Source organism: Labrus mixtus, chromosome 22 (assembly GCF_963584025.1).
Source record: "Labrus mixtus chromosome 22, fLabMix1.1, whole genome shotgun sequence".
In the NCBI taxonomy this organism is placed as follows: domain Eukaryota; kingdom Metazoa; phylum Chordata; class Actinopteri; order Labriformes; family Labridae; genus Labrus; species Labrus mixtus.
The window spans coordinates 17,218,863-17,245,136 of NC_083633.1; the positions used below are offsets into that span (position 1 = coordinate 17,218,863).

Here is a 26,274-nt window from a genome sequence, read left to right on the forward strand (position 1 = left end):
TGTTTGTCCAGACCCAATTCAATTATTCATAATGTTTGCTCAGCAAGCTTCTCTGCCACAACAGTGTTAATGCGAATTAAATACCCCAAAACTTAAAAATGAGAACTTTTGGCTGTGGTGATTTGTTTTGATTTCTGTGTGCTTTTGAGAGAAAGATGTATTGTTGGTTGTAATATCATACCAGAGTTTCATCTGTCAATGACAGGGCCAGGACTATAAAAAGCAGAATTAGATCAATATATCAGATTTTAGAAGCTAGAGTTTGCCCTCTGGGGAAAGAAAGAGGCAGAGGCTGAGCAGAGAAAAGATAACAAGAATAGGTGAGGGGTTGTGGATAGCAGCTGGTACAAAGTATAAGTACACATTGAATATAAATACAGTACGTAAGCCAATACACCGTACACACCCTGAGAAATAAGAGAAAATCTCATCTCACTGCACTCTGTTCCATCTTCTATCTTCACACAAATATCTTTCATGCATTATTCTATAACCTGACAGCGTTCTCTCTCTGCAAGTAGGTCACTTCAAAATGTAACGTTCTCCTCCATTAATTGACAGAATGACAGCAAATGTGGCACGAGGGATATCCATGCTTGTACATGTTGTGCTTGTTCTAGAGATGTGTTAGAACACTCTCAGGTTTGTCAGTCGCCGTCTTCCTTGCTTTGTCGAACACTAATTGTCATTCATCTCGCTTTTATTTGTTGTAGACCCCATTCTGCACAAAGACATTTTCATAATGATATATCCAGCCAACTAATAATAAAGAGGGATGAAGGGGTACTAATGCTCGTAATCCATTCAAAATCCCTCTCATCTGTTTCCTGAATCGAATACTGTGGGGGAGAACACACACCCTCTACTTACTCAACACTTAATTACTTCTCTGTACTCCATGTAGCTACACAATTGACTCTGGTCTCCCAATTATATAAGGACACAATTGCAGAGGATTAATATACAGGTTTCTCTTGTCTTGGCATTTGATTATATACTGTACAATTTGTTCAAACGAACCTTGCTGCATCGTAGCCTTTCTACTTATAATGGCCAACTCAGAATAATTAAATCTTCATACTTAGTTTAATGTACTTAGTTTAATATCATTTGTGCCCCTGCTTTTTTAGTTCCTGTCTATTTCCCAAACATGAATAACCCTGCTGATGCACAAAGCAATCAGTCAGCGGGGTGTTAGAAGGGGACATTTCCTTCATAACTGAGCCGGCTGTGTCGATTGGTGTTCTTTACCGAACCTGACTCATTGCAAATCAGAAGGCGGAGAGAGAGAGAGAGAGAGAGAGACAGGGAAAGCGAGAGAGTGTTTGTTGTATCTCTCAGAAACAGATATGAACACAAAAAAAGGGGAATGTCCTACATATTTCAGCGAAAACAAAGCTGGATCAATAGCATGAATTTCAATTTATTTGCTCTTTTTCCTCTGAAAAGATTTTTTGACATTTCAGACCACCCAACGTCTGTGTTTGTTCCCTTGCCGGCTCTATTTCTGAGGTAAAAAAAAAAACCTCCAGTGCCCTGCGTCGGTCTGATAAGAGCCGGTGTTGTTCACTGGATCGCCGCCATTTAGCCCATAATTCTTTTTCTTTTATTCCACCGAACAATTCGGTTCTGTGTCACTAAATGGTTGGTCCTCACTATGAGATAAGGCACAAAGACCGCCTAAGGTGTTTTTTCGAGAGCTCCTGGAATTTGTACGGACGTATGAGCTGGATCAGAGCGTAATTAAAGCCGCGGCACCCTGCCGAGCTGAGGATGTGAGGAAGCCACTGGCTTTGAGGCCAACTCAGGTGAATTCATTCCCAAGGCAATTTTTTTGTTTCTTGTTTTGTTTAACAGAAAAAGACAGATTAAAGCCTTTGAATCTCTGTTTTGTTTAGGTGATAACATGGCGGCTTTACACTTCATCGAATGACCTCTATTTATTGTAATGGAAGAAGTCGCTCATCATGATGTGCCCACAGACAAAAAAAAGCTTGTATAGCTAAGGTAGCCTCTTGCATTGCCTTCCACCTCCATCAAAAGCCCCAGATAAGAGGAAGCAAATGGCTGATGGACATTAAACTCAAGCTAACCTGAAGTCTACTCCAATGTCATGAAAGTGGTTATCCACCGTCTGATCTTATGCTTGACAATAAAGACACTAAACATATTCCCTAAAAAGAGGTGCTGCTACATTTAGGAACTTGCTATTCTTTTCCATTGTAAGTATGATATGAGATAAATTGGAGCATCAGTGATATACAGAACAAGACAAGGCAGGTACAAAGGGATCTGTCACAAGTGGTAAGAACTTTTAGGAATATTCTTGATCCCGTTCTGTATTTTCTCCTCATTTGTGGAGGTGAACCTGAAAAAAACTCAAACCGACAGGATTGCTGTGTACATCACCCTTACCTGTCGCCCTGAATGACGCAATTTCCTCAGCCCAGCTCATTGGTAAACATAAGGTGTGTGTCGGGGGCCCAGATGGAGAGCACGGAAGGCTATCTGCTCCTTCGCTCACTCTCACATCGGCTCAACTGGATAAGAGAGGATCCAGACAGTCAGCACAGAAACCCATTTGAGGAAGTGGCAGTGAAGTACTGAGGGTCCTTGGTTTGAACCTCATTGCCTCTGTCCTCACTTCCCCCCACTTTCCGCCATCCTCCTCGCCCAGTGTCTCACCTCCAAATCCTCACCCTCCTGATCCCTGGTGCTGTTTCCCGCCCACAGGTGTCACAGCATATCATCCAAAATCCTGCCGCAAGGCCCGGTTTGTTTACCTCTAACAGATCCCCGGTGCCCACATTTTTTAAGTTTACTTCCTCTCTCTACCTTGCAGGAAACTTGTTATACACCCGCAGCTCTGTGCAGAATCTTAATTCGGCTGACACTCAAGGCATCGGGCAAGACGAGGCAATAACTCATCCTGTCTGAATGCTGATGGCCGAGTTTAGCCTTGAATGAAAACATTGAGGTATCCAATGTTGAAATTATCTGCTCAGCTGTAACAACCTTGCGTCACGGGTCATATGCAAATTTAATGATACTTTTAATGGACTTTGTAAAAGTCTGACATCTGTCTCACTCTGTGTTCCCTCAGTGCCCGTTTCCAAACTCATATAAGATTACTGTACTTGTTTGAAAGTAGTGGAACCATAACCCTTTGACAGGTTATCCCCACAGTGGAAACAACTAAAGATGAGAGTCACATACACATTTATAAAGGAGATTTAGTTTTTTTCCCCCCTCAGCATTAACACCGTCTGTAAAACATAATTCCTGCAGCATTAAGGATTATATCACATTCTGCTTAAAATGTGTTGGGGAACATCTCGTAAATTAAATGTCAGGTTAATCTACAGTTCGGATGTGATGCAGTTCCAGTCTTCAGTATGGGTCAACTCTACTCGGTCATAGATTTTCCAAAATTCAACTTGATAGCATCTCTTGTTGCATTTGTGGAGTTCACACTATTTTCAAAATCCATAAGTTTGTGACTCTACTGTTCCTGGTTTTTAGTTGTTCTTTCCAGTGTTGTCACAATACCAGAATTCAAAACTTTGATTTGATACTAGTAGGGGTGTAACTGTATTTGTAAATGTATCGTACTGTCACAGTAAACCAGTCTTTGTGTCCTGTTCTTTTTTGAGGTAAACAACTGTCAAACTGCCAGTTCAAAATAAATTAGAGAAATATGCATCTGGGACTTTTTTTTTTTGATTTTTCCGATTTAACTAAGCCCGTACCAAACCGTGACCTCTTTGAACCGTTACACCCCTACTGTAGACACTATTTTAAAAAATCAATCGGACTCCATACCTGTCTCGATACCAAAGCGACAAAAATAAAGAAGCCTCTGTTGGTGTCTCATAATTGAGCCAAAGAAGAAGCATCATTTCTAAATCCTATTTTCATCCTCCCTACTTTGAGAGCTTTAGTTTTAATTACTTACTGCCTTCAGGCGTCTTATTACAAGCTGACACCATCCAGATAAGGCAAGGTGATGTGAGTTGATAATAAAATGATCATATACTCCTCATCTCAGTTGCATTCATTTATTGCCCTGCAGTCACAACAGTTCGCTTTAAGAGCAGAAACTTCTGTGAACTTTTTTTTTTGCCCTGTGTTTGGCCTCTCAGGCAAAAGAAATCAACTAGTGGCTGGACACAACTAAGAGTGGGAGGCAGGAGGCTGTCATTAGAGTTACTGCTCAGCCTCTGTCTTGAGCTATTTTGAGGTAAGTAATAGAAACAATAGTGACAACATGAATAATAATTCAGATTTATGGCTAATATATTCCCAAAAATGAATGAACTAAGAGAAAAAAGTGATTTGAAATGACCTATATTGGTGTATAGGATGAATGAACTGGTGTTACAGTACATGTGTGTGCAATTTATATGTACTGTTTTTATTGTATTTTACAATTTTCATGTGGTTTAATGCTTCAAAAAACTGTTTTATATTCTTTTTATTACAGAAATGTTCACATTTATAAAGAGAAACAACCAACTGTACAACTATAACATTTTATTTTTATTTTATACTTTATTCTATTTATTTTTTTCAAAGAGTTGCTTCATTCTTGTGGTCATTTCATTTCAACAAACATGTTTTCAAACATAAGATGTTGAATGAATCAAAAAATAAATAAACTACCCCCAAGAAAAGAAGCAGCAACATCTTCAGAAATGAATACACAGACATGCATACACATCAAAACAACGAAATAAGAGAGAGAAAAAATAAAATAAATAAAGAATAAAAAATAAATAATAAAGAAAATAGAAAACAAACAGACAAAAACAAACATAAAAAGATAAGGGGAGGGATATAGCCCCTATGTTCAATGCATTTCAGTATTTTTGTAGTTTGTTTTGGCTCGTTGTTGTGGGTTTTTTGGGGGGTGGGGGTCCTTATTCTAATATCAGTCTGTCTACTCGACATTACCTGGAGTACCAGTACTTTTAACACACTTCACTCTGTTTTATCTGTCTCACCAGGCCTTTGGAAAATCTTCATGTGCTTTAGGGCTTTATTCCTAAATATATTTGAGCCTGCAGGAGTTTTGTCAAATCTCCCTCGAACACTTCAACTCTTCCTCCACCTGCAGGCATATCTAAAACCTCAATCCCACAGTGTCTGTTCAAATCCAACATCCTCATCATCGGACAAATTCATCAGTGAGCAAACGCCACGATGTATTTTCCATTTACTTTATTACACACAGTTCTCTGAGAGGTCTGCAGAGAAGAAACCGCTTTGATCTCCACCTCCTTTGTGATAAATATTCATTGAGATGGTAATGTTGTCAAAGCCCGTGTTTACCGTTGATGGGTCTCTTAGTTATTTTAATTGCCTTTCATGAATATTTTTTCCGTCCGACGCGTTGATTCAGTAGACGTAGAGGTGGTTAGCGGCAGGAGGAGGACGTGATAGGTGGATGATGTACACGCTCCCTGGCAGCCTCCAGGCAGCCGTTCAATTCGGAGTGAGTGACGGTTTGGGCTGAAGGTAAGACGGCTGCTAAATCTTCACCCCGGCTGCACGACCGGTGATTATTCTTCCCTGCACAGGGGCGTAAAGCATGCTGGGAGTGCTGACAAGGCTGCAGCTGTATGGACTTAGGGGAGACTCCAGGGGAACATGCCTCTATGGCATTGCAAGGATAGCTTGCTATAACCTCCCCCCCCCCCCACCTCCAAACTCCATCTGCCCAAACCAGCAGTCTACAAACCTTGTCCAAAGTCTACACCTGTCACTCAGACTAATGGTCAAGGTGGGGATAAGGATGGATTATGTGTGCTGGATGAGCGGGTTTTTGGGGCACACTGCATTTCTCACATTCTCTGGAGGTGACCACCCTGACAGAGAAAAGCAGGACCATCGGGGTCTGTTTTGTGGCACCTCAATAAAGTTTCAAGAAACTATTTAGAATCCAGCCTCAGAAGGATTTAGATGATATACAGACTTGAACTCAGGGAAAAATAACCCCTCTCTCACCCCGACTCCTCAGACGTCTTTTATGTAAGTTGTGTTGATGAGGTAAGATTATTTGCAAGAAGTGCAAAAAGCCTGATTTATATTTGGGGTAGCTGAGCAGTGCAACTCCTTGAATCTACAAGTAGCAGCAGCTTGTACCACAGCAACATAAGTCTGCTTGGGAGCATCTCAAAAAGCGTTTAGGACACTGTTTTTGATGCTAGTTGGCAGCTAGCAGTTACAACCTTTTGGCTTCAACATGAATCAAAAAAATCAATCGATTTCCAGTCTTAATGTATCATGGTTGTGTACAGCCTCTGTACCTTAAAGGCTTTATATGTGATTTTTTGATCCAGCAGATGTCGCCCTTGAGCACCAGCGTGAAACCAAAACAACTCGCGCTGCATTGTTGTGTTAGCACGCTAATGCTAGCGATCTTTATTATGCTCGTATCTTCACACTGCATGTAAATTTACCTGAAATGAGCGTGATCTAGAAACACAGTTAAGCAGTGAGTGCAGTATGTTATTCTTCTTTTCTCTAGTCCCTCAATTAAACAACTTTTATACACGAGGGGAGGAGTCAGCCGGCCGCCTAGGCGATGTAAACAAACTGAAGATAGGACTCTGAAAGCATCACAGACAGTGGGACTCGGGTGTTACACCCATTGTAGACAGTCATGACTCACAGAGTTATTTTCAGAGGATATACTTGATTTATACATTTAAGTTTAAAAAATCACATACAAAGCCTTTAATTCTGTACAGATTTTTCTGGGTTGTTGTATCCATCCATCCAGTTTCTTCCTCTTATATGAGGTCTGGTCCATATGAATTGTGTATGATTTAACACTCTTTACATTTTTCTGGTCACAATTAAGACTCCATAGATAAGATGGCGAGCCCTGCACATGAACAGTCACACACAGGAGAAAAATGCAGATTTGCTTGAAACAAAACTTCAGCAAGTGCAGTACAAGTGGCCATTTTTTACGAGACAAAAAAAAAAAAAACCTCTCTCCTGCTGAACTGAAGAGCCCTCTAAGCTGTCAGCCCCTGAAGGGAAGAGAAAAGGAGTCTGCCTCCTACAGCAGGGGTCACTGTTGAACTGAAACACTCTTCTAAATCAGCTTCCATCTCTCCCTTTCCAACGTCTCTCGTAATTCTCATTCTCTTTCCCTTCACTGTCAGGGAAAATTTAGCATGACAGAGCTGGAACAATAACTTGATTTAATATCTAGGTCAATGCAAAAAAAATCATCTAATCTTAGCAAAGAGAATATTTATTGACTCACTCGGGGGGTGAGTGACTTGTAGTGTCGGCTGCTGTTAATGGATATATTTTGGGTGAATAATTAAGCTGTGGGCTGAATCTGCATATCGTGAGGAGATAGATGCAGGGGTACAGTGCAGTGCAGTGAGTTGAGGTGCCACCTTGTCTGAAAGACCTGAGGGAGAAGAGGAGCAGAGTGATGAATAAAAATAAGGCGTTTGATTAATGTAGCAGGTTTGAAGAGGATGTGGTTTGGAGTTTTGTAGGTCATGCTAGTTAGTCAGAAGGGAATGCGAGGGCCTCGGAGGTGGAAATTCTCTTTTGTATTGACAGACCGTCAGGTGAGTTCATGAAACAGCAGAGGTGTTTCGGATTGTAAAGCAGCGCATCTTGTTAGAGTATCAGAGTATTTTCTACTACGTGAAATAACGTTGCAGTTGTGTGGGAAAAAAAAGATCCAAGCAAAAAGGATTTCAGACAGTTTAACATAAATTGTACACGCTGGTTCACTGTCACACTGTCAGACCTAACTGGGATTCATGAATAGAACAAAGACACTCTTAATGTCAGGAGCACGTTTGATTTTTGACTGACTGAGCCCACTGTAAAGGTTGGCCTCGTTTCTTTAACAACATTAAAATATTGATAATGTGTGAGATCATTTCTTTGGTTTAGAAGCAATACTCATTTTTTTTGTTTGTTTTTGGAGTCATTTCTTGTCATGTTGACACTTTTTAAAGATTTATTTTTGGGCTTTTTTGTGCCTTTAATGGAGAGGCAGAACAGTGGATAGAGTTGGAAAATCAGGGAGAGAGAGAGTAGGGAATGACATGCGCTGGACTCGAACCCGGGCTGCCCGCCTGGAGGACCACAGCCTCCACACATTGGGGGGGGGGGGCCGCACCAACCACTGCGCCACCAGCACCCCCCATATTGACACTTTTAACAGTCTGACAAGCGATCAGTACATTTACATGCACAGTTATAGCTCAATTAGGACATTTAATTGTAATACTGTCCCTGTCCCATTATACATGCACCAATACTTAGTCTTAAAACTGTCTATTTTAGAGTTATGGTTCCTTATTAAACATGGAAATCATATTCCTGCCTTGGCTAGACAACTCATGTCTGATGCTTCAGATCAGCTCTGACATCTTTGAAAATATTTTCCAAATGTTTTTTTTATTTTATTTTTTTTAAATCAATCGGCCCTCCAAATAAAACATTAAGACAAGGAACACACTGTGACTGTGACCCAGCCGGTCCCTCATAAATCAGATGACCATTTATCCATTTCCTGTGACAGTGATGTAACAGTTACTCCTCACTAAACGAGAAGAGAGGAGCTTAAGGAGCCGCTGATCAATGAGGGTCTTTAGAGGACGCTTTGTGAACAGAATACCGAAAAGGCCTCTGGGAAAAAGATCACCCGGGGTCGCCCAAATCATTCAGCAGCAGCAGCAGCAGCAGCAGCAGAGCGAGGCTCGGAGAGAGTGTGTACGCTGGAGGGGGAAGAGATCCGTCTCCAAACACAAACTCCCTCACTCTGGACAAACTGAGCCAAAAGGGACGTTCGCTTGTTCGGTTTCAACTTGTGAATATCAATTAGAAGGACACAGAAACCTCTTCTGCCGCTTCTTTCTAAATATCAACTTTGCTCTCTTAATCCTCTTACTTTCACAGAGGTGGCAGCCGGTGTCCTCGGTGCAACGAGCCACAGGCGTTACCTGACCTCTCTGTCGCTGTTCAACCTTTGGATGCCCCCTCTGTCTCAGCCTGTGCTGTCGTATTTGAAGTCTAAAACTGTGACCCTGTGGGATTTAAAAAAACTGTTGATTAACTGAGCTAAATTTGGGATCATGCAAGGTCTAGATGAGGACTACACAATGACATTTGTCTGTAGAAGAGATGCACATTTTGCTAAAGAACTCAAGGTTAAAATCTTAGACAAAGGCCTGGCACTTTATATCTTAAATAAAATATTATATAAAATACAAAACATTTATATTCATTTAAATTTTCTTTAAGGGATTTGAAGTTATGCCTTTGTATTTTACTTTTGTGCTTGATTGCGGAACACAAAAAAACTGTATCCAGCATTAACTGAAGTTATTTTTAAATGTATTTTGGAGAAATGAAAACTAGGTGATAGGATGATTTTGCTGAAATGCATCCTGGGAAGTGTAGTTTAGTTGTCTCAAAGTGAGAGGTGCAGAACAGAGAGGCAGTGAATTCTGATTTCTTAAATAAGGCATTCCTTAAGTTGCCAAATAATATGAAAGTCATTCAATTAAAATAGGGCTCTAATTGTAAAAATGTTAACTGGTTGATGGGATGATTTTTCCTGAAATGCATCCTGGGAAGTGTAGTTTAGTTGTTTCAAATTCTAACCAGGCTTGTATAATTGACTCACATTGTAGTTATTCTATTCTTAAGAGATAAAATTATGCTAAATTAATTGCTATTGATACTTTCTGGACCAAGAAGCTGAAAACTGCTCCTCCCACTTCACAACTCTATTGGTTTGACTGTAAGATAATTGTTCATTCATCATGTATTTCCATTCTATAAGACGTTCTTTTTATCTAAAAAACCCTCGTACGCTGTCCATTACTTCAGGTCAAAATAAGTCAGCAGAGAGACAATGAAAAGGAAAGTGCTGGTAGTCCGTGCCATAAAAGATAAAACAGGTAAAACTAATCGTCGTATAGCCTCCATAATGCTTTCCAAGGTGACTGAGAAAATTACTGGCTGAATTGTTTATCTTCCTACGAATGATAAGCATAGCATTGACATATAAATGATTACTCAAATCGTTGCCGCTCATCGTTATTCCGCAGAGAACTTTTTTTTAAATGCCTTCGGGGCTTTTGATCAAATAAATCATGAAAAAGGTTTTTTTCATTAAACGAGTGTGAGAGGAGTGACTAAATATCTTCTGAGAGCAGATTAGACAGTGAAGAGCTACACCAGGGTGGACTTTCCAATTCAGCCTGTTTTTAACTTTATTTTTCACACTTTAATGTGATTTTCATTTCACACATATTATCCCCCTTTTATTTTTCAGAACATAATACACACTTTAGTTGCGGTAGTGAGTGTAAGCAGTGTGGAGGAAGGACCCAAATGCAGATGGACATTTTGTTTGTTGTCGCTGCACAGGCCAGTACTGGCAGGCTAACAGGAAATAGGCAGCTACAGAGGGATGCCAAGGTGACAAAAATAAAACTACAAGGGCAAAACACAAAGTGACAAAGGACATGGCAACTAGCATGAACTGGCAAACACACAAAGGAAAAGGTCAGATATATATTGAGTGAAGGTGATGTGAAAGGTGGAGTCAGGTGAAGGAGTGAGGTCAGGTAACTGCAGGACTAATTAGATGTGGGAACAGGTGAGTTGAAGGGGAAGTGATGAAAAAGGAAAGACTGACACATTCTGTATTATATATAAATATGTAATTGTGTGACTTTATGAAAATGTTACCATGAAGCTAAACCAATAAGATGAGACATGCCACATGTGCACATATCCATACATAATACTGAAACACATGAGAGAAGTATGACGAATGAATAAAAAGCACCTGCAGCCAGTTAGCTCAAAGCATGCTGAATACATTTCAGTTTCTGATTCGGTTTCTCATGAATTACATGAGAAATAATAGACATTTGCACCTGATTTTTTATTTATTTCAGATGCTCTTTATACTAGGGATGACATAATAAAGTAGGTCCACTGTTCAAAACGTACCTCGGTTTTTAGTTTGGTGCTGACAGCCCGAGCTAATGGAATGTTTTTTTGTATTTCATTCTTTGGAGTTTTAGGCAATTTTTTACAGGAACAGGAAAAAACGTTGATATTTCCTTGTGTTCAATATTATATTGACACGTTTTTTCATCCCCAGTGTTTACAGAAGTCTGTCTGATTAGGGCTCTCTGTATACCACAGTATATTCTGTTTTTAGCACTAAAGAGCCAAAATGCAGAGACATAGTCACTTAACAAATGAGGATGTAATTGTGCGCCTCAGGGTTTTTAATGGTCGTCATGTGTCTGACAGCTTAAATGTGCCCACTTGTGATAAGGACCCTTTTGTATGAATGCAGGGGTTGGAAAAAGTTTAAGTTAAGCTCTGATAAATCCTACCAGAAGCTATATGGTGCATACATATCAGGAGGGTTTTTTTTTTTTTAGAATGAAAGTGTGATTTTTTTTAATTTAATGTCCTGGCTTTTACAAATGCATCCATGGTCTGAAACTGGCTCTTGTTGTTCCAACTAACAGGCAGATTTAAACACCTGTATCTGTGTATTTATCTTATTGAGATGAGCTGAACAAGCAACAGTGTCTTTGTCAATATGAAGGGAATTCACAATAAAAATCAAAAACAAACACAGAGCCATAAAACCTGAGATATGGCATATACAGGCTTGTGAAGAATATCAAATAAACCCAAACCTGTCACCTTGTTTATTCCCCCATCCATCCACCAACCACCAACCGACCACAAACCCAACATGCAGACGAAAGAAATCGGTTAATATTTAACAAATTTACCATTTTATGAGAAGATAAAAGTGCATTGTATAAGAAGCTAACCTATTCTGTTTGAGCAAATATTAGACATGTAACAGATTGAAAGCGACTGTCTGCCGCCTTGACGCCCTGTCTCTGCCGGTTTGCCTGATCTGCGTTGTGACGGGATATGAGCGGTGGTTGGTGAAAGTCTATCAAGCTGTCACGCCGTTGATTGCGTGGCAATAGTGTCAGCGCTCTGCCTCTGATGGATGACGGACCCTGTGGAGACCGACCGGCGGAGAAAAGATGAGTGAGTGCGATAGTGTGAAAGTAACTTTCCCCAAGAGAGAGGGCGGGGAAGTAGAGGCCCGGGTGTTGAAAGAGAGCGAGCTGCTGGCACTTTGAGGCAGTTTAAAGCTCTCTCTGTGGGAACGAGTTGATAGAGGGGACGGGATGGAGGCTGAGGTGATGGTTGTTGTACGTTGGTGGAAAGGCAAGGGATCCTGCCTAAATCAGAGATAGAGGACGTGAATCAAAGGAGCAGAGAGGACACAATCATGACAGTGGTCACAGCTGAAGGAAAAACAGAGGGCAATCAAATTAAACTTGAGAGACAGAAGCCTTGAAATGCTTTGATTTAATGGTGGTGTTATTAGGTGCATACAGACTAATCCATCAGTGGACAGAAAGCAGCAGGGGGGCTGCACAGGAGAACTGGCTTTTCTCTTTATTTTAATAAACAGGGATCTTCACACTGCAGGACTAGTCATGGCAGAGCATGATTATTAACAAGTCTACGGGACATTGCAATCAATGAATTAGGTCCAAATGTGGTGCAGAGAGCAATACAAGATTCAGAGGCAGAAATGTTACTGTAGGTTGTAGTGATAAGATTTGTATAATTGGAACTAAAGAACCTTACCCTGACCATGATAAGCAGCCTGAGAATGAATGGATTGAAAATGAATAGATGTATTCTGCCACATTCTCTGTTATACCTCCACAATACTCCACACCGCTCATCATCCTCAGCCTTTCTCCACCAGTTTCAGCAAAGCCAAAAGATGCAGTTGGCAGCAGGTCAGCTTGGGCTGCACATCTCTTGGCAACCCTTCGTCCTCTGGGGTCAAAATAAAGGATGTACATAGAGTCTGAATGGACGTTTCCTGGACTTCAGGGTTGAGCAGATGGCAGCGAAATAAACAGGTCAGACGCCTCGTATGGAATGACCTGAATAAGACGAGCTGACCACGCCAGGAGCAGCGTCTATTCAATCCTTCAACCTCGTATCTAGTGCGACATTGTAAAACAAGCAGCCAAATCAACAACAATGAGTCAGCCGGAGCTGCACTGGCAGTGTTCGCTCACACAAAGTGGATAATAACTTCCTCTTTCATTGGCAACGGAAGCCATCATCGGGCAATTCCGCTTTATTCCTGACCAGCTTTAATTATCCTGCGATGAGGCCTGTCATAACCATTACATGATGTAGCAGAGTAGTGTAGAGAATCCCAGGGGCAGCATCACTGACTGAGCCGATGAACTCCCATCTGGTTCTGTTGATGTGACTGATGGCCGGACGGAGTAATTTCCTGCAGAATGAGGAACTGAAGTTTCTGTGAGTCCAAGAAAAGAAATGATGGTTATATCACCACAAATGGGAAGAAATATTGTTCACTGACCGTGGAAATGTTTCCAGTGGTGTTACAAGACTTTTAGGACTGGGGTGTCCAAAATGGTGCACTGACTTATGCAGGGGCATCATGAAGGTTTTTTTTGGCAAACATCACTGACTGTAGGCTATATGAAGATGAACATCATTGGGAGTCTGCACAGTAGAGACTGGCTGGTGGAGCCTAGTTCTGAACATCTTCCCCCTTCAGCTAGCCAAAACATACATTCAATTAACCGATAAAGTGGCCAAGATTCCTCAGGTTGGCGCAGTCCATGGCTCAACAGATTCTTGTGATGTGTTAGTTGCACCTCATCTTTTCAGAATGTTATCCCAAAACGTTTTCAGAATGTTATCCCAAAACGTTTTCAGAATGTTATCCTAAAACGTTTTCAGACTGTTATCCTAAAACGTTTTCAGACTGTTATCCTAAAACGTTTTCAGACTGTTATCCTAAAACGTTTTCAGAATGTTATCCTAAAACGTTTTCAGAATGTTATCCTAAAACGTTTTCAGACTATTATCCTAAAACGTTTTCAGAATGTTATCCTAAAACGTTTTCAGAATGTTATCCTAAAACGTTTTCAGAATGTTATCCTAAAACGTTTTCAGAATGTTATCCTAAAACGTTTTCAGAATGTTATCCTAAAACGTTTTCAGAATGTTATCCTAAAACGTTTTCAGAATGTTATCCTAAAACGTTTTCAGAATGTTATCCTAAAACGTTTTCAGAATGTTATCCTAAAACGTTTTCAGAATGTTATCCTAAAACGTTTTCAGAATGTTATCCTAAAACGTTTTCAGACTATTATCCTAAAACGTTTTCAGAATGTTATCCTAAAACGTTTTCAGAATGTTATCCTAAAACGTTTTCAGAATGTTATCCTAAAACGTTTTCAGAATGTTATCCCAAAACGTTTTCAGACTGTTATCCCAAAACGTTTTCAGACTGTTATCCCCAAACGTTTTCAGAATGTTATCCTAAAACGTTTTCAGAATGTTATCCTAAAACGTTTTCAGACTATTATCCCCAAAACGTTTTCAGACTGTTATCCCCAAACGTTTTCAGAATGTTATCCTAAAACGTTTTCAGAATGTTATCCTAAAACGTTTTCAGACTATTATCCCCAAACGTTTTCAGAATGTTATCCTAAAACGTTTTCAGAATGTTATCCTAAAACGTTTTCAGACTGTTATCCTAAAACGTTTTCAGAATGTTATCCTAAAACGTTTTCAGAACGTTATCGCCAAACGTTTTCAGAATGTTGTGGCAGAACGTTTTGGTTACTTAGTGGTTAATTAGTGGTTACTTAATGGTTAATTACCGTATTGGTCCGAATATAAGACGGCCTTTTTCCCCATCGAAATAGGTCCGAAAAAGTCGGGTCGTCTTATATTCGGGGTCTAGCATTCAGAGCGCAGCTCTAATTGTTCGCCTGTCCCTTTAAATGTCAATACACATGACGCGCTCTGAGAGGAGCAGGGGAGCGATGACAGTAAGAGCGAACACAGCGGGGCGGAGGACGTGTGTGAAGAATAGGACACATCGGAGGAGAAGTTTGGCGAGCTTTAGTTTAGTTAAAGATGTGGCCTGTATTTTCTCTGTTATTTAAAAATGTTGATAATATTGCTTGATTTTAATTTTGAATCATACTGTACATATTTTGACCTTGTGAAAAACTTCGTTTTGAAAAGTGCCGTAGCATATAACGATAAATAGGCCTATGTTTATTATTGTTATCATTATTACAACAACAGGCGTTTAATTCAATGTGTTTTTAATATTGGGGAGCGATGAGAGCGAACACAGCGGGGCAGAGTGTGTGTGTGAGGAATAGAGAGGAAACATCGGAGGAGAAGTTTGGCGAGTTTTAGTTTAGCGGTAGTTTAGTTAAAAGTGTTGCCTGTATTTCCTCTATTATTTAAAAATGTTAAAAACATGTTGATAATATTGCTTGATTGTTAATCGATTTTAATTTTGAATCATACTGTACATAGTTCGCCCTTGTGAAACACTTTGTTTTGAAAAGTGCCGTAGGTCTATACCGATAAATACGGTATGTTAATTATTATTATAATTATTAATACAACAGGTGTTTAATTCAATGTGTTTTTAATATTGTTATTTTCAAATAAAATGAAGTTCTTTAAAAAAAGTTCTTTATAAAAACAAGATCTGGTCTGCAAATCATTTTTTCTAAATGTGAGTGTTGAAAAACGGGGGTCGTCTTATAATCAGGGTCGTCTTATATTCGGACCAATACGGTAATGGTTACTTAATGGTTGCTTAGTAGTTATTTAGTGGTTACTTAGTGGTTACTTAGTAGTTATGTAGTGGTTAATTAGTGGTTACTTAATGGTTAATTAGTCTTTACTTAATGGTTGCTTAGAAGTTATTTAGTGGTTACTTAATGGTTACTTAGTAGTTATTTAGTGGTTACTTAATGGTTGCTTAGAAGTTATTTAGTGGTTACTTAATGGTTACTTAGTAGTTATTTAGTGGTTACTTAATGGTTACTTAGTAGTTATTTAGTGGTTACTTAATGGTTGCTTAGAAGTTATTTAGTGGTTACTTAATGGTTGCTTAGAAGTTATTTAGTGGTTACTTAATGGTTACTTAGTAGTTATTTAGTGGTTACTTAATGGTTGCTTAGAAGTTATTTAGTGGTTACTTAATGGTTACTTAGTAGTTATTTAGTGGTTACTTAATGGTTGCTTAGAAGTTATTTAGTGGTTACTTAATGGTTACTTAGTAGTTATTTAGTGGTTACTTAATGGTTGCTTAGAAGTTATTTAGTGGTTACTTAATGGTTACTTAGTAGTTATTTAGTGGTTACTTAATGGTTGCTTAGAAGTTATTTAGTGGTTACTTAATGGTTGCTTAGAAGTTATTTAGTGGTTACTTAATGGTTACTTAGTAGTTATTTAATGGTTACTTAGTAGTTATTTAATGGTTACTTAGTAGTTATTTAGTGGTTACTTAGTAGTTATTTAGTGGTTACTTAATGGTTGCTTAGAAGTTATTTAGTGGTTACTTAATGGTTGCTTAGAAGTTATTTAGTGGTTACTTAATGGTTACTTAGTAGTTATTTAATGGTTACTTAGTAGTTATTTAATGGTTACTTAGTAGTTATTTAGTGGTTACTTAGTAGTTACTTAATGGTAACTTAGTGGTTACTTAATGGTTACATGGTGGTTACTTAATGGTTACTTAGTGGTAACTTAGTGGTTACTTAATGGTTACTTAGGGGTTACTTAATGGTTAGATTACTTCGATTTTTTTGTTCGACCCATTTTAAGCTTTAAACATGGAGGAGGCAGGTTTTCTGATCTATATAACGTAGCATGCTGGTAGCATCTGCAGTCACCAGTCGAGGAGGAAGTTTAGCTTCACTTTTGTACAATGAAAATGAAGAGAGACAGAGATCCTCCGTCCATAATAGTATAAAGTCAGTTGTTGCAACACAGCCCTATAAGCCCCATCTCTAACTGTTAAGTTTGGAAGTATGGAAAGGCACCTGGAGTAGCTATTTTGAAATTTCAGTGGGAGGGGGGGGGGGGGCATGCCAACCCCCAGTCCCACCCGCTGGACATACCCCTGCATGTTTCATAGCTTTATTCTCATCAACCCGTGCTTTTTTTTTATCTCTTTGTACCAGGCCTGAGCCCACCCGGCATATCTCACCCACTTTAATCCCACTCTGTTTTTTCCAGTCCTTTCATTCCCTGCTCCACTGCTGCTGCTGTTCTCCTCTCCTCCCCGGCACTTCTTCTGCCACGCGCAGAGCATTCCTCTCCCTCTTCAAACACTGCCTCCAGAGTTCCTGCCCTTGTTAAAATACTCCCTCCCTTTTTTCTCCTTTTTTTTTTTTCACTTTTTAATTTTCACTCCCGAGTCGACAGTGCTCCCACCTCTGGAATGCCGGGGCGCATTTTCCAAATCCCACGGAGGAGAAACAAAGCATTGTCTGACGCTTTGTTGTTGTCCGCACTGAAGGACGGCAAAAACTGTTATTGAGGAGAAATTTGATTTCAACACAGAGACGTATCTTCTTTTAATATTACAACTCTGACTCTTTGATAACTGCTTATTCTTTTCTTGTTTTGAGGTATCTAAAACTCTCACAATACACTCAAGCATTTATGTATATCTGCAACAGAAGGGCACCAAGTAGAAATAAGGACACTGAGGCATCTTTTATGTATTTTTGTCTGAATTTGGGTGTTTTAATGAGCTGGGGAGATAGCACAGTCTACTGAATATCCCTAAAGAAATGTGATATTTTGAAATACAGACTTCATCAAGTTCTGCGAGAGTTAAAGTTGTTATTGGGTGAGAAATAAAATGCTACATACAGTAGAAATATAATAAGACCCGGAGAATAGTAAGGGATGCAGCTAACCCTACATTATCCAAATATAGAAAAACAATGTTATCTTTGAAACCACAGTGTAGCTGTGAGTGACAGCATGTCTCAGTCATGAGGGATAAACTCGCTCTACAGATAAGTGGCACCATTGACGATTGTGAATTGGCCTGACATTGTGAAATAAACCTCGAAAATAAGACAATCCCACTTTTTCAGATGAATTTCACTTACCAATACGGTAACTGGTCCAGAAGAGAAGAGGCAATCTGTTATTTGACAAAGGACAGAACAAATCTCAAAAGCTTAAATTGAACATTTTCAACATTTCCCCAACTCGCCGGCTGCCCAATTCTTTTAAGCTGTTTCATCTTTCACTTGTTTATATAACCAGTTTTATTCTAGCAGTTTGCCAGGTAGATGAAAGACTGGAGATGTGGATGAAAGCTTTCGATTGTAGGAAACTGACCTTGAGTTGTTGAGTGCCAAACTACTGTCACAACTTCAACGATGCTTAAAATCTTAAGATTTGTGTGACGCAAGAAGTTTTTATTAACCACACTCAAGGTGGGGAGCCACTGCTGTATCCTCAGTCTGAATGGACCATGTATTGAGAGTTGATATCCAGCTTTATAGAGGACCAATTGGTTTCCAACAACAGCATGTGGGCCCTTTATTATCCGATAAATCCTTACAGGTTTGTGGTGATGTTTTGAAATCCTTGCGACTGCACTGCTTTCTCAAGTTTGAACAAAATCTTTTGAACAAAGGCAAAATGAATTACAAAAGACATCTCTTTGTGTGGGAAACAAGTGCACTTATCTCAACCTATTACTGGGAACTTTCATTTGTTGTGAGAAAACATGACTTTCAGGCTCAAAAAAGGATTAACTCCCTAAGACAGATAAGTCTGCAAAGTTGCATTGCTATTATCGCTGTATATCTACACCGTGATGATGAAAAACTATCATTACTGGAAATGAGCTCTGTAACCGAGTGGGATGACATGGTAGAGGAGGCTTCACAAAGCAGATTGGACCTTTTTTCAGACGTCGACCCTGGTGAAAGAAAATACCCAGAACACACATTTGTTTGAAGACGGATTAGACTCAGTCAATTCTCTGTTTACTTTTATGTCCCTCTACACCACTTTGAGATAAACACATGGGGATTTTTTTTTCCTTTAAGGGCCTGATTCTTCTAGCAAAATATCAGCAAACTGACAGTGTGTGTAAGGGAACAAAATGGGTTGGAAATCTGAATATCATTAATGATTTTTTTAAAAATACAGCTGACTAATACTCGCATGTCCTTGAAAGTGTTTCACAAAACACAAAAGCTTCACTCACCAAAGACCTGAGGGTTTCAAGGAAATCTTTTGCTTCACAGTTCCCCTGAGGGTAGATGTTTGAAAATGTAATGAAAACATGTTTTTGAGACATCTCTGGCAACAAAGAGGTGGCCTCGGTAGGTCCTTGTCCAATTAGAAATGTTGTGTTATTGATGAAGTTCAACTTTCAAGGGGAAAGGAAAGACGATTCGGCCGGGAAAAAAAGCCTTAAGGGATGTTTTTCAAAGGTTTCAGCTAATACAAGCTAAGCTAATTCTTATGGTCGAATTAATGGTTGCTGGTAAATAGTTCTAAATTCTTTTAAAAACTTGAGCATTTGAAGTGTCTGTAAGAGGCTGTCAAGAAGAAAAGACATACTTGTGGTATGAAGAAATAAATTATTGCTGTTCTGCTGCCAGGCCAGTGGAAATACCGCTTCTCTGCCTCTCATTCTCTCTTTCCTCTTTTCCTTTTTTTTTTTTTCCATGGAAAGCTGGATTTGGGAAAAGCCTTGCCTCTCTCCTCCTTCTCCTCCTCCTTCTCCTCCTCCTTCTTCAGCCTTCACATCCGGGTCACTTGGGTTGGTTGGAGCAAGATGCTGCCTTCAGGTACCCTCTCGTAAACGTGTGAACTCAGAAGTTTGGAAGTTGTAAACACATCTTTGCGATGCATTGAAATAAATTTGACACTTCAGACACTTTTTTTTTTAAGTGCTGTATGAAAGAAAAATAGTTTATAAAAACAATGTCCATTGAAGCACATGTGATGGATTGAATCATTACTTACATTTGTATAGATTAATTGACTTATAAGGCTGTTTTTGATCTCATTAGGTGCATTTATGGATCTATATATTTCAGGCTAATGGACACATTAAAAAAAACAACTAACAAAATGAATCTCCCACGATGATGAAATGTCTGCAGGTGAGTGTAGTTGATTTGTCTTGATGTATTACTGAGAAATTGTCATTTTAAGTAATTAATTTATCAAATAAGTTGTTTTTATGACACTCAAATGTATTTGATGATATTTATGTGGACTTGCAAGGACAATAAGAAAAAAAATATGTGCCACCAGGTGCGGTTACATCCTGATTTCATGACGTTATTTGTCTTTAATATATATAATTTATCATGATTGTTAGTTATCAAATGCTCCCATACTTCGTCTACCAAAATAATTTTCCAATGTCAGCACATTTCGTTTTCGTCGTTTTCGTCCGTGTGAAACTACCAGCGCCGACTTTTGAGACAGCACCTGAAGGCACCACAAGTTGAGCAGCTCTCAGTTAACGCCAAGGCAGACTGATGATCCAGCTGCTGTGCGCTCATATGGATACAAGTAACGTTTGCTATTGAAAGTGGGCACGCTACAGTGTTTCGGTGACACTGGGGGACTTTGAAGAGCGGTAAAACTTCTTCCACGGCCGCACTCATGTAATTCCCCCCCCACCCCTTGTTGGAGCCATGTCCAAAAGCCTGAAGAAGAGGAAGAACCACTGGACTAACAAAGTCCATGAGAGTGTCCTTTGCAGGAATGAGGAGGGGGAGCTGGGGCTGGAGTTGAAGGGCGGCGCAGAGAATGGACAGTTCCCGGTTATCGGCGAGCTTCTCCCGGGCAGAGCGCTCTGCCACAGCGGCAAACTCTTCCAGGATGAACTCCTGCTGGAAGTCAATGACACCCCTGTGGCTGGACTCACCACCAGGGACGTCCATGCTGTGGTCAAACACAGCAAAGACCCCGTCCGACTCAAGTGTGTCAAACAAGGTGAGGTCTTTCAGCTTTTTACACCAACTTTACCGCATTTCGCAGTTTTTTTTTCTTCCCCCCCTTCTCGAAAACCGCTAGTTGGCTTTTTGACACGCTCTTTTGTTTTGACAGCAGTGCTATTGTCTTCGAAAACTGATACCTTACCCCCTCTACTCGGTGCTACGAGCAAACCACGTTAAGAAAATTAACTTTTTCTTGTGTTTTGTTGTTGTTTCGCGGCGTCTGTTGCCCTTAAATTTGCAACATTTCTTCAGGCGTTGTTGTAAAAAAAAAGGTGTTTCGGTTGTGTTTGCAGGGTCCTGTTGCTGTGTTTGATCCATCTTTTTTTTTTAGGGGGTGTGTTACATTTGGGGTAATCAGACATAACGCAATCCAATATCGCATGTAATGTAATGTGAAGTACACACAAGTGTGGCTTCAGTCGTGTAGGCTACACAACTAATAACAACGGATCTATTATATTATGTGTATGTAGTATTCTCTGCATTAGTATTAGATCAGGATAAGAGGATATCACACATCCCAGGTTTTATACCACTGACATAAACACTGGATTAAATTTGATATTGGATAAGATTATATAAGATTACATTACATTGTCAGACTTTGAAGTGGACTTCAGCCAAGACTGTTTAGCATGCACAGAAGAAGCTCAACATAGAAAGCAAATATCGTCTATATGTAATCATTGTAATGACATTTTACATGTTTTCTATTTGATGTATTTAGAGCAGAAACAGTTTGGCATACATAGTGATTTTCCATAAAGTTAACTGACCATTACGTTAATAAAAAGTCATTTTTTTTAGAACTACAATGCAAAAATATGGAAGTTTGGCCTTTCAATTTGTTTAAATTGCTGATTTACTCTGATTTATTTGCAGCCCTGGATGTATTTGAATATCTGTGATGATGTCTGGTTTAGTGTGTGTACTGTCTTCAAGGGGAGAAAATTGCTTTATAGTCCTCATCTAACCTTTGAATAATTTTTCTTTTCTTTTTGCAAAGTATGGAATATTTATTACCCAACTTGTGCTGCGTTAAGTGGACTAAATTGGATCGGGAAAGGATTGTGTTTAAGCAAACCCCCCGGGGTTCCTATTTCAACATTACAGAGGTGTCAAGAGAAATGAAAATTACCATAAAGTTTGATAAGGTCACAGTCATTGAACGCCACAGACGGAGCAACCGTCGCCCTTAGAAATATTAAGTATTGGATTTTTTTTTTTTGTAGCTTCACTAAATGCAAAAGGAGCCAACATTTTTCCCTCCAATTGTTGTTGTTTGGACAACCTTGACCCTCGTGTTTTAGACACACTTATAAATGAGCTTTGCTTGCACCAACTCTAAATGACCTCTTGTCATCTCTGTGGAGTAGACAAGAGTTACACACACTTCTCTGACCGTCTGTGTCTCTGATCCTTGTGGCTAATGACGCTGGGTGTCTTTGCATTGTGAGCTCAGATAGGAGGATCTGTGGCCTCTCATTTTGGGGTGAAAAATCAGCCCGTAAGAGGCTTTGGATCAAAGTCTCAGCCTGTGTGACGGTGTGTGATGTGTGTGCGTTCGCTATCACACCAGGGATTTATTCCAAAAAGGCAGCCAAGCCTATATCAAACTAATGTGTTACTTTTTTTTTTTCCTGCCATGAAATATTTATATCCTCAAGTGATTGCTCAAGTGATTGATATTCTCCCATCGCTCTGCTCATGTTTGCTCAGCCGCTTGTTTACACCGTCGAGTTATTTTTTAAATGGCTGATATGTGCATTAAATAAATATTACGGAGGGAAAACACTCTTTCTTTGCACTGCTCTGCTGCCAAAGAGATATTTTTTCACTTCTGAGCTGCAGCACATTCACTCATCTGATAGTCTGTTTTAATAGTTTTTTCCCTGAGGGAGGGTCGTGAAGCTGTGTTCACATGTTCATGCCTACAGAATCTCACAGACAGGCTGCCTGCTGAAATCTGCCCGACTTACCTGTTCACACCTGCACCTCACAGCCGGAGACTATCCCTGTCAGACGGAGGCCGAGGGGGATCTTAGGTGCAGGACAGGAGGACATGGCATTAAAAAGGCAGCGCGGAAATGAGCAAAAAAAAAAAAAGCAACAGAGCCATTCACTATAATGACAGATTTTTGGTTGAGTGCTAGTCAGCTTATGGTGGCACCATAAGGCTCAAATATTCTTGCTTTTGAACCATGCACATACGCTTAGACAACCAGCTGCGCCATGCCGGATATGCATTGGTGTAATGTAAACAAACATGACATAGTTGCAGACTTAATCTATTCACTTTTCTTCAAACGTTTCTGCCATTTTTGTAGCAGCCCTCTGGTGTCTCTTTAGTGTCCGATCTCATCACCATACAACCCCACACTGCTCCTAGTGGTTATATGCATATTGCACCTCATGGACATGTAGCGTGCACAACCAACACTCCAAACCGACGCAGGCTACACAAGGCTGATGTCCTGCTTTCATGCAGTTAAAAGCAAGTACACCCAGGGCTATAGATTTGGTACTGACATTTTGCCAATGTGCAGTATTTGTGCAATTTAGCCAGTTTTCACATCCTCTGCTTTGTCTTGTTTGTAATTTGCTGACCTGTGAATCTGAATGGACCACCGCTGCTTTCTCTTGCTTGCAGCAGCTTTGGGTTAAACATCTCTAAAGATCTTCTGTCTCTTAAAGCTTCGGTACATTTAGATACTGTCGATCATTACAAAAATGGAGATTGTACCGTTTTAAAACATGTCGTGTTGAAAGGGTATAAAAGTATCTTTGACATCCTTAGTAGCTACTCTACTATATCTGACCTTGTGTTATCAGCCGAGCTTTTCTCCTTTGTGTGGTGATCAGTTTGACAAATGGCTTCCCCATGGGGTTTTTTAGATGTAGATAAATATGTTGTATTGTGAGGACAGCTGGAGTGTATGACTGTAAGCGGAAATATGTCATATCCCCACCAAGTGCTGGGTGTGCTTGGAAAATGTTTCCAATCACAAGCACAAATGTATAAAAGGCATAAAACAACATCCAGTGATAATTACAGGGTCGTACTCTTTTTAAATACATGAACGGCAAAACTGTATTTGAGTTGAGGTGAAGGTTTGATTAAACTCACTGACTGGTTTACATGCACGGTCGACCTCCAAAGTTTGATCATGGCCTTTTTGAATAATACATCAAGTTCTCTTTGGCACTGGTCTGCCGCCCCACAGAATATTAAAGTGCTTTCTCTTTCTTTTTGCAGAACTTTTGTCCAGGTTGCCAACCTTGATAAAAAAACATCTTGTCCATGATTTAAAAATCTAGCTCACCATTCATGCTTTTGTTCCTATTAAAGGGACCGTGAACCAGATTTTCACCTGGCAGCATTTAAAAATGATAGAAGTCTTCTGGCTTTCTCCCACACTTGCACGCACACAACATCAGGTGTTTTATTAGTCTCTGAGGTGAGGATTAGATTAGATCTGGTTAGATTAGATTGCCACCAATGATACGGCAGCCCTTTAGGACATAATTAATGTCTCCACTAAATACTGATGGGCTTATAAGAGAACATAGGGCAAAATTAAATTCCTAGTGACACAGTGAATTCTCGTTAGAGCAAGAAACTCCAGGTAATGTAAGGATAGGTTTGAGACTACCTCCAGTGGTTAATGTGGCCCATTTAGATATGATGCAAGAAAATAAGATAAGATAAGATATACTTTATTCATCCCAGCAGGGAAATTTAGGTGTTCCAGCAGCCAGCATACATACAAACACACAACACAACACAACACATACATATCCCACCCATACAAAAGTTTAAATGTCTTCTGTCCTTACTTAAAGGGGAGTCGTTATAAAGTGCAATTGCAGTAGGTAAAAAAGTATTTTTAAATCTGTCCTTTTTGCAGCTTAGCTTCCGTAGCCTCCCACTAAAAACACTCTTTTGTTCACACACGAGATTGTGTAAGGGATGCATGTTATTGTCCATAATGTTCAACAGTTTCTGTATCATCCTTCTCCCCATCACCACCTCCAGGGGCTCCACAGCGAGTCCCCAGCACAGAGCCAGCCCTCCTAATCAGCTTGTTAAGCTTTTTAGAGTCGCAAGCCCTGATGCTGCTGCTGCCCCGACAGACGGCTGCAAAGACAATGGCTGTCAAAGCAGGTGTTTTAGACTCTCCCAGAGTTCTACTATACTCACTTTAAACATTACATTTGAGTGCATTATGGCTGTTTTTGTAGGGATACACTGTAATATCCATTGGATCTTTATTGTAGCCATTTTGGGCTTTTTTCAGGTTTGCCACTTGGTCCTTGTGGATCCTTAAGACGTCTTAATTTAGATTCTTGCCATTTACGGTCATAAAGTGCCTTTAAAAGTCTTATTTTTTACGTGTGAGAGGTCGAAGGCTATTTTGGGCGTGTTATATTTCCATCTGATGATTTCATTTGGTGGTCTCTTTGATGGTCTACCTGCCGGTGCAGTTGATCCATGATCTGTTCGAATCGCCCCCCCCCAACAGTTTGGGCTGCATGTGATCCAAGGAACGATGAAAAATGAATCAAGATGGTTTAAATTAAATGTACTGCCGCGAGGGTTTTGTGCAGAATCTCAGTGAAAAGAATGAAGCATTTTGATAGTGCGTGTTGACGAGATCCGCTGTGCGAATAGGAAGACAGATTCAGTCTCTTGGTTTGTAGTGCTGTTAAAATCCACAGTTTGAGTTGTCGCTAACTAGCTGAGGAGTATAAAAAGTCATGTAATAAATATGTTGTTGTGGTTGTGCCTGCCTGCATACTTCACTTGCCTACCTGCCTACCCGTTAGCACCACTCTGCCTTGAACACATTGCACACGACTGGAGTCATCCACACGATAACGCTAGCAAGCTAGTTGCACAAGTATGGGGAAAAAAAGGTTGTTTGATCAAGCTTTCAATGTGCTGCTCCTTTCCCCCGGAAACTTCCTGATGGACTCTTTCTGTTCTGTAACGGAGGCAGAGTATATCCGTGTGTTTGGGAGGAATGGCTTTAACCTTATTTCCAGTTGGCTACTTTCAAAATATAGTCTACTCTCGCTGTTTATTTACACAGTTTAACACCCCGGTGTTGAGATCAACAGGTTGATTGTAATGAAGGTGTTATAGGGACCCCTGCGCTGTTGTGCCGCCAACTTGTTTACTCTGAGCGAAGAGCGATAATCTGCTGGCAGCCGGCGATGATTCCACCCTTATCTGCTGCATAGCGGATATTTTTTTTTAAAAATCCTCCAGGTGCCCACAAAGCATGCAGGGAAGTATGTGACTGATATGAGTTGCAGTACAGCTGTCTGCAGAATGATAAAATGTTAC

The 26,274-nt window shown here is 40.0% G+C and overlaps 1 protein-coding gene across 8 annotated transcripts in view; it reads left to right on the top strand.

Moving 5' to 3' along the window:
* The first annotated feature begins 20,439 nt into the window (after window positions 1–20,439).
* magi2a (membrane associated guanylate kinase, WW and PDZ domain containing 2a) overlaps window positions 20,440–26,274 on the top strand; it is a 201,032-nt gene continuing 195,197 nt past the window's right edge. For all 8 annotated transcript variants that reach the window (XR_009665982.1, XM_061029315.1, XM_061029316.1 and 5 more), the window contains exon 1: window positions 20,440–20,919. Coding sequence is in view for 7 of the 8 variants with exons in the window: in XM_061029315.1 (XP_060885298.1) it covers window positions 20,619–20,919 (301 nt within the window). In the remaining variant the exon portion in view is untranslated. The remainder of the gene's footprint in view (window positions 20,920–26,274) is intronic.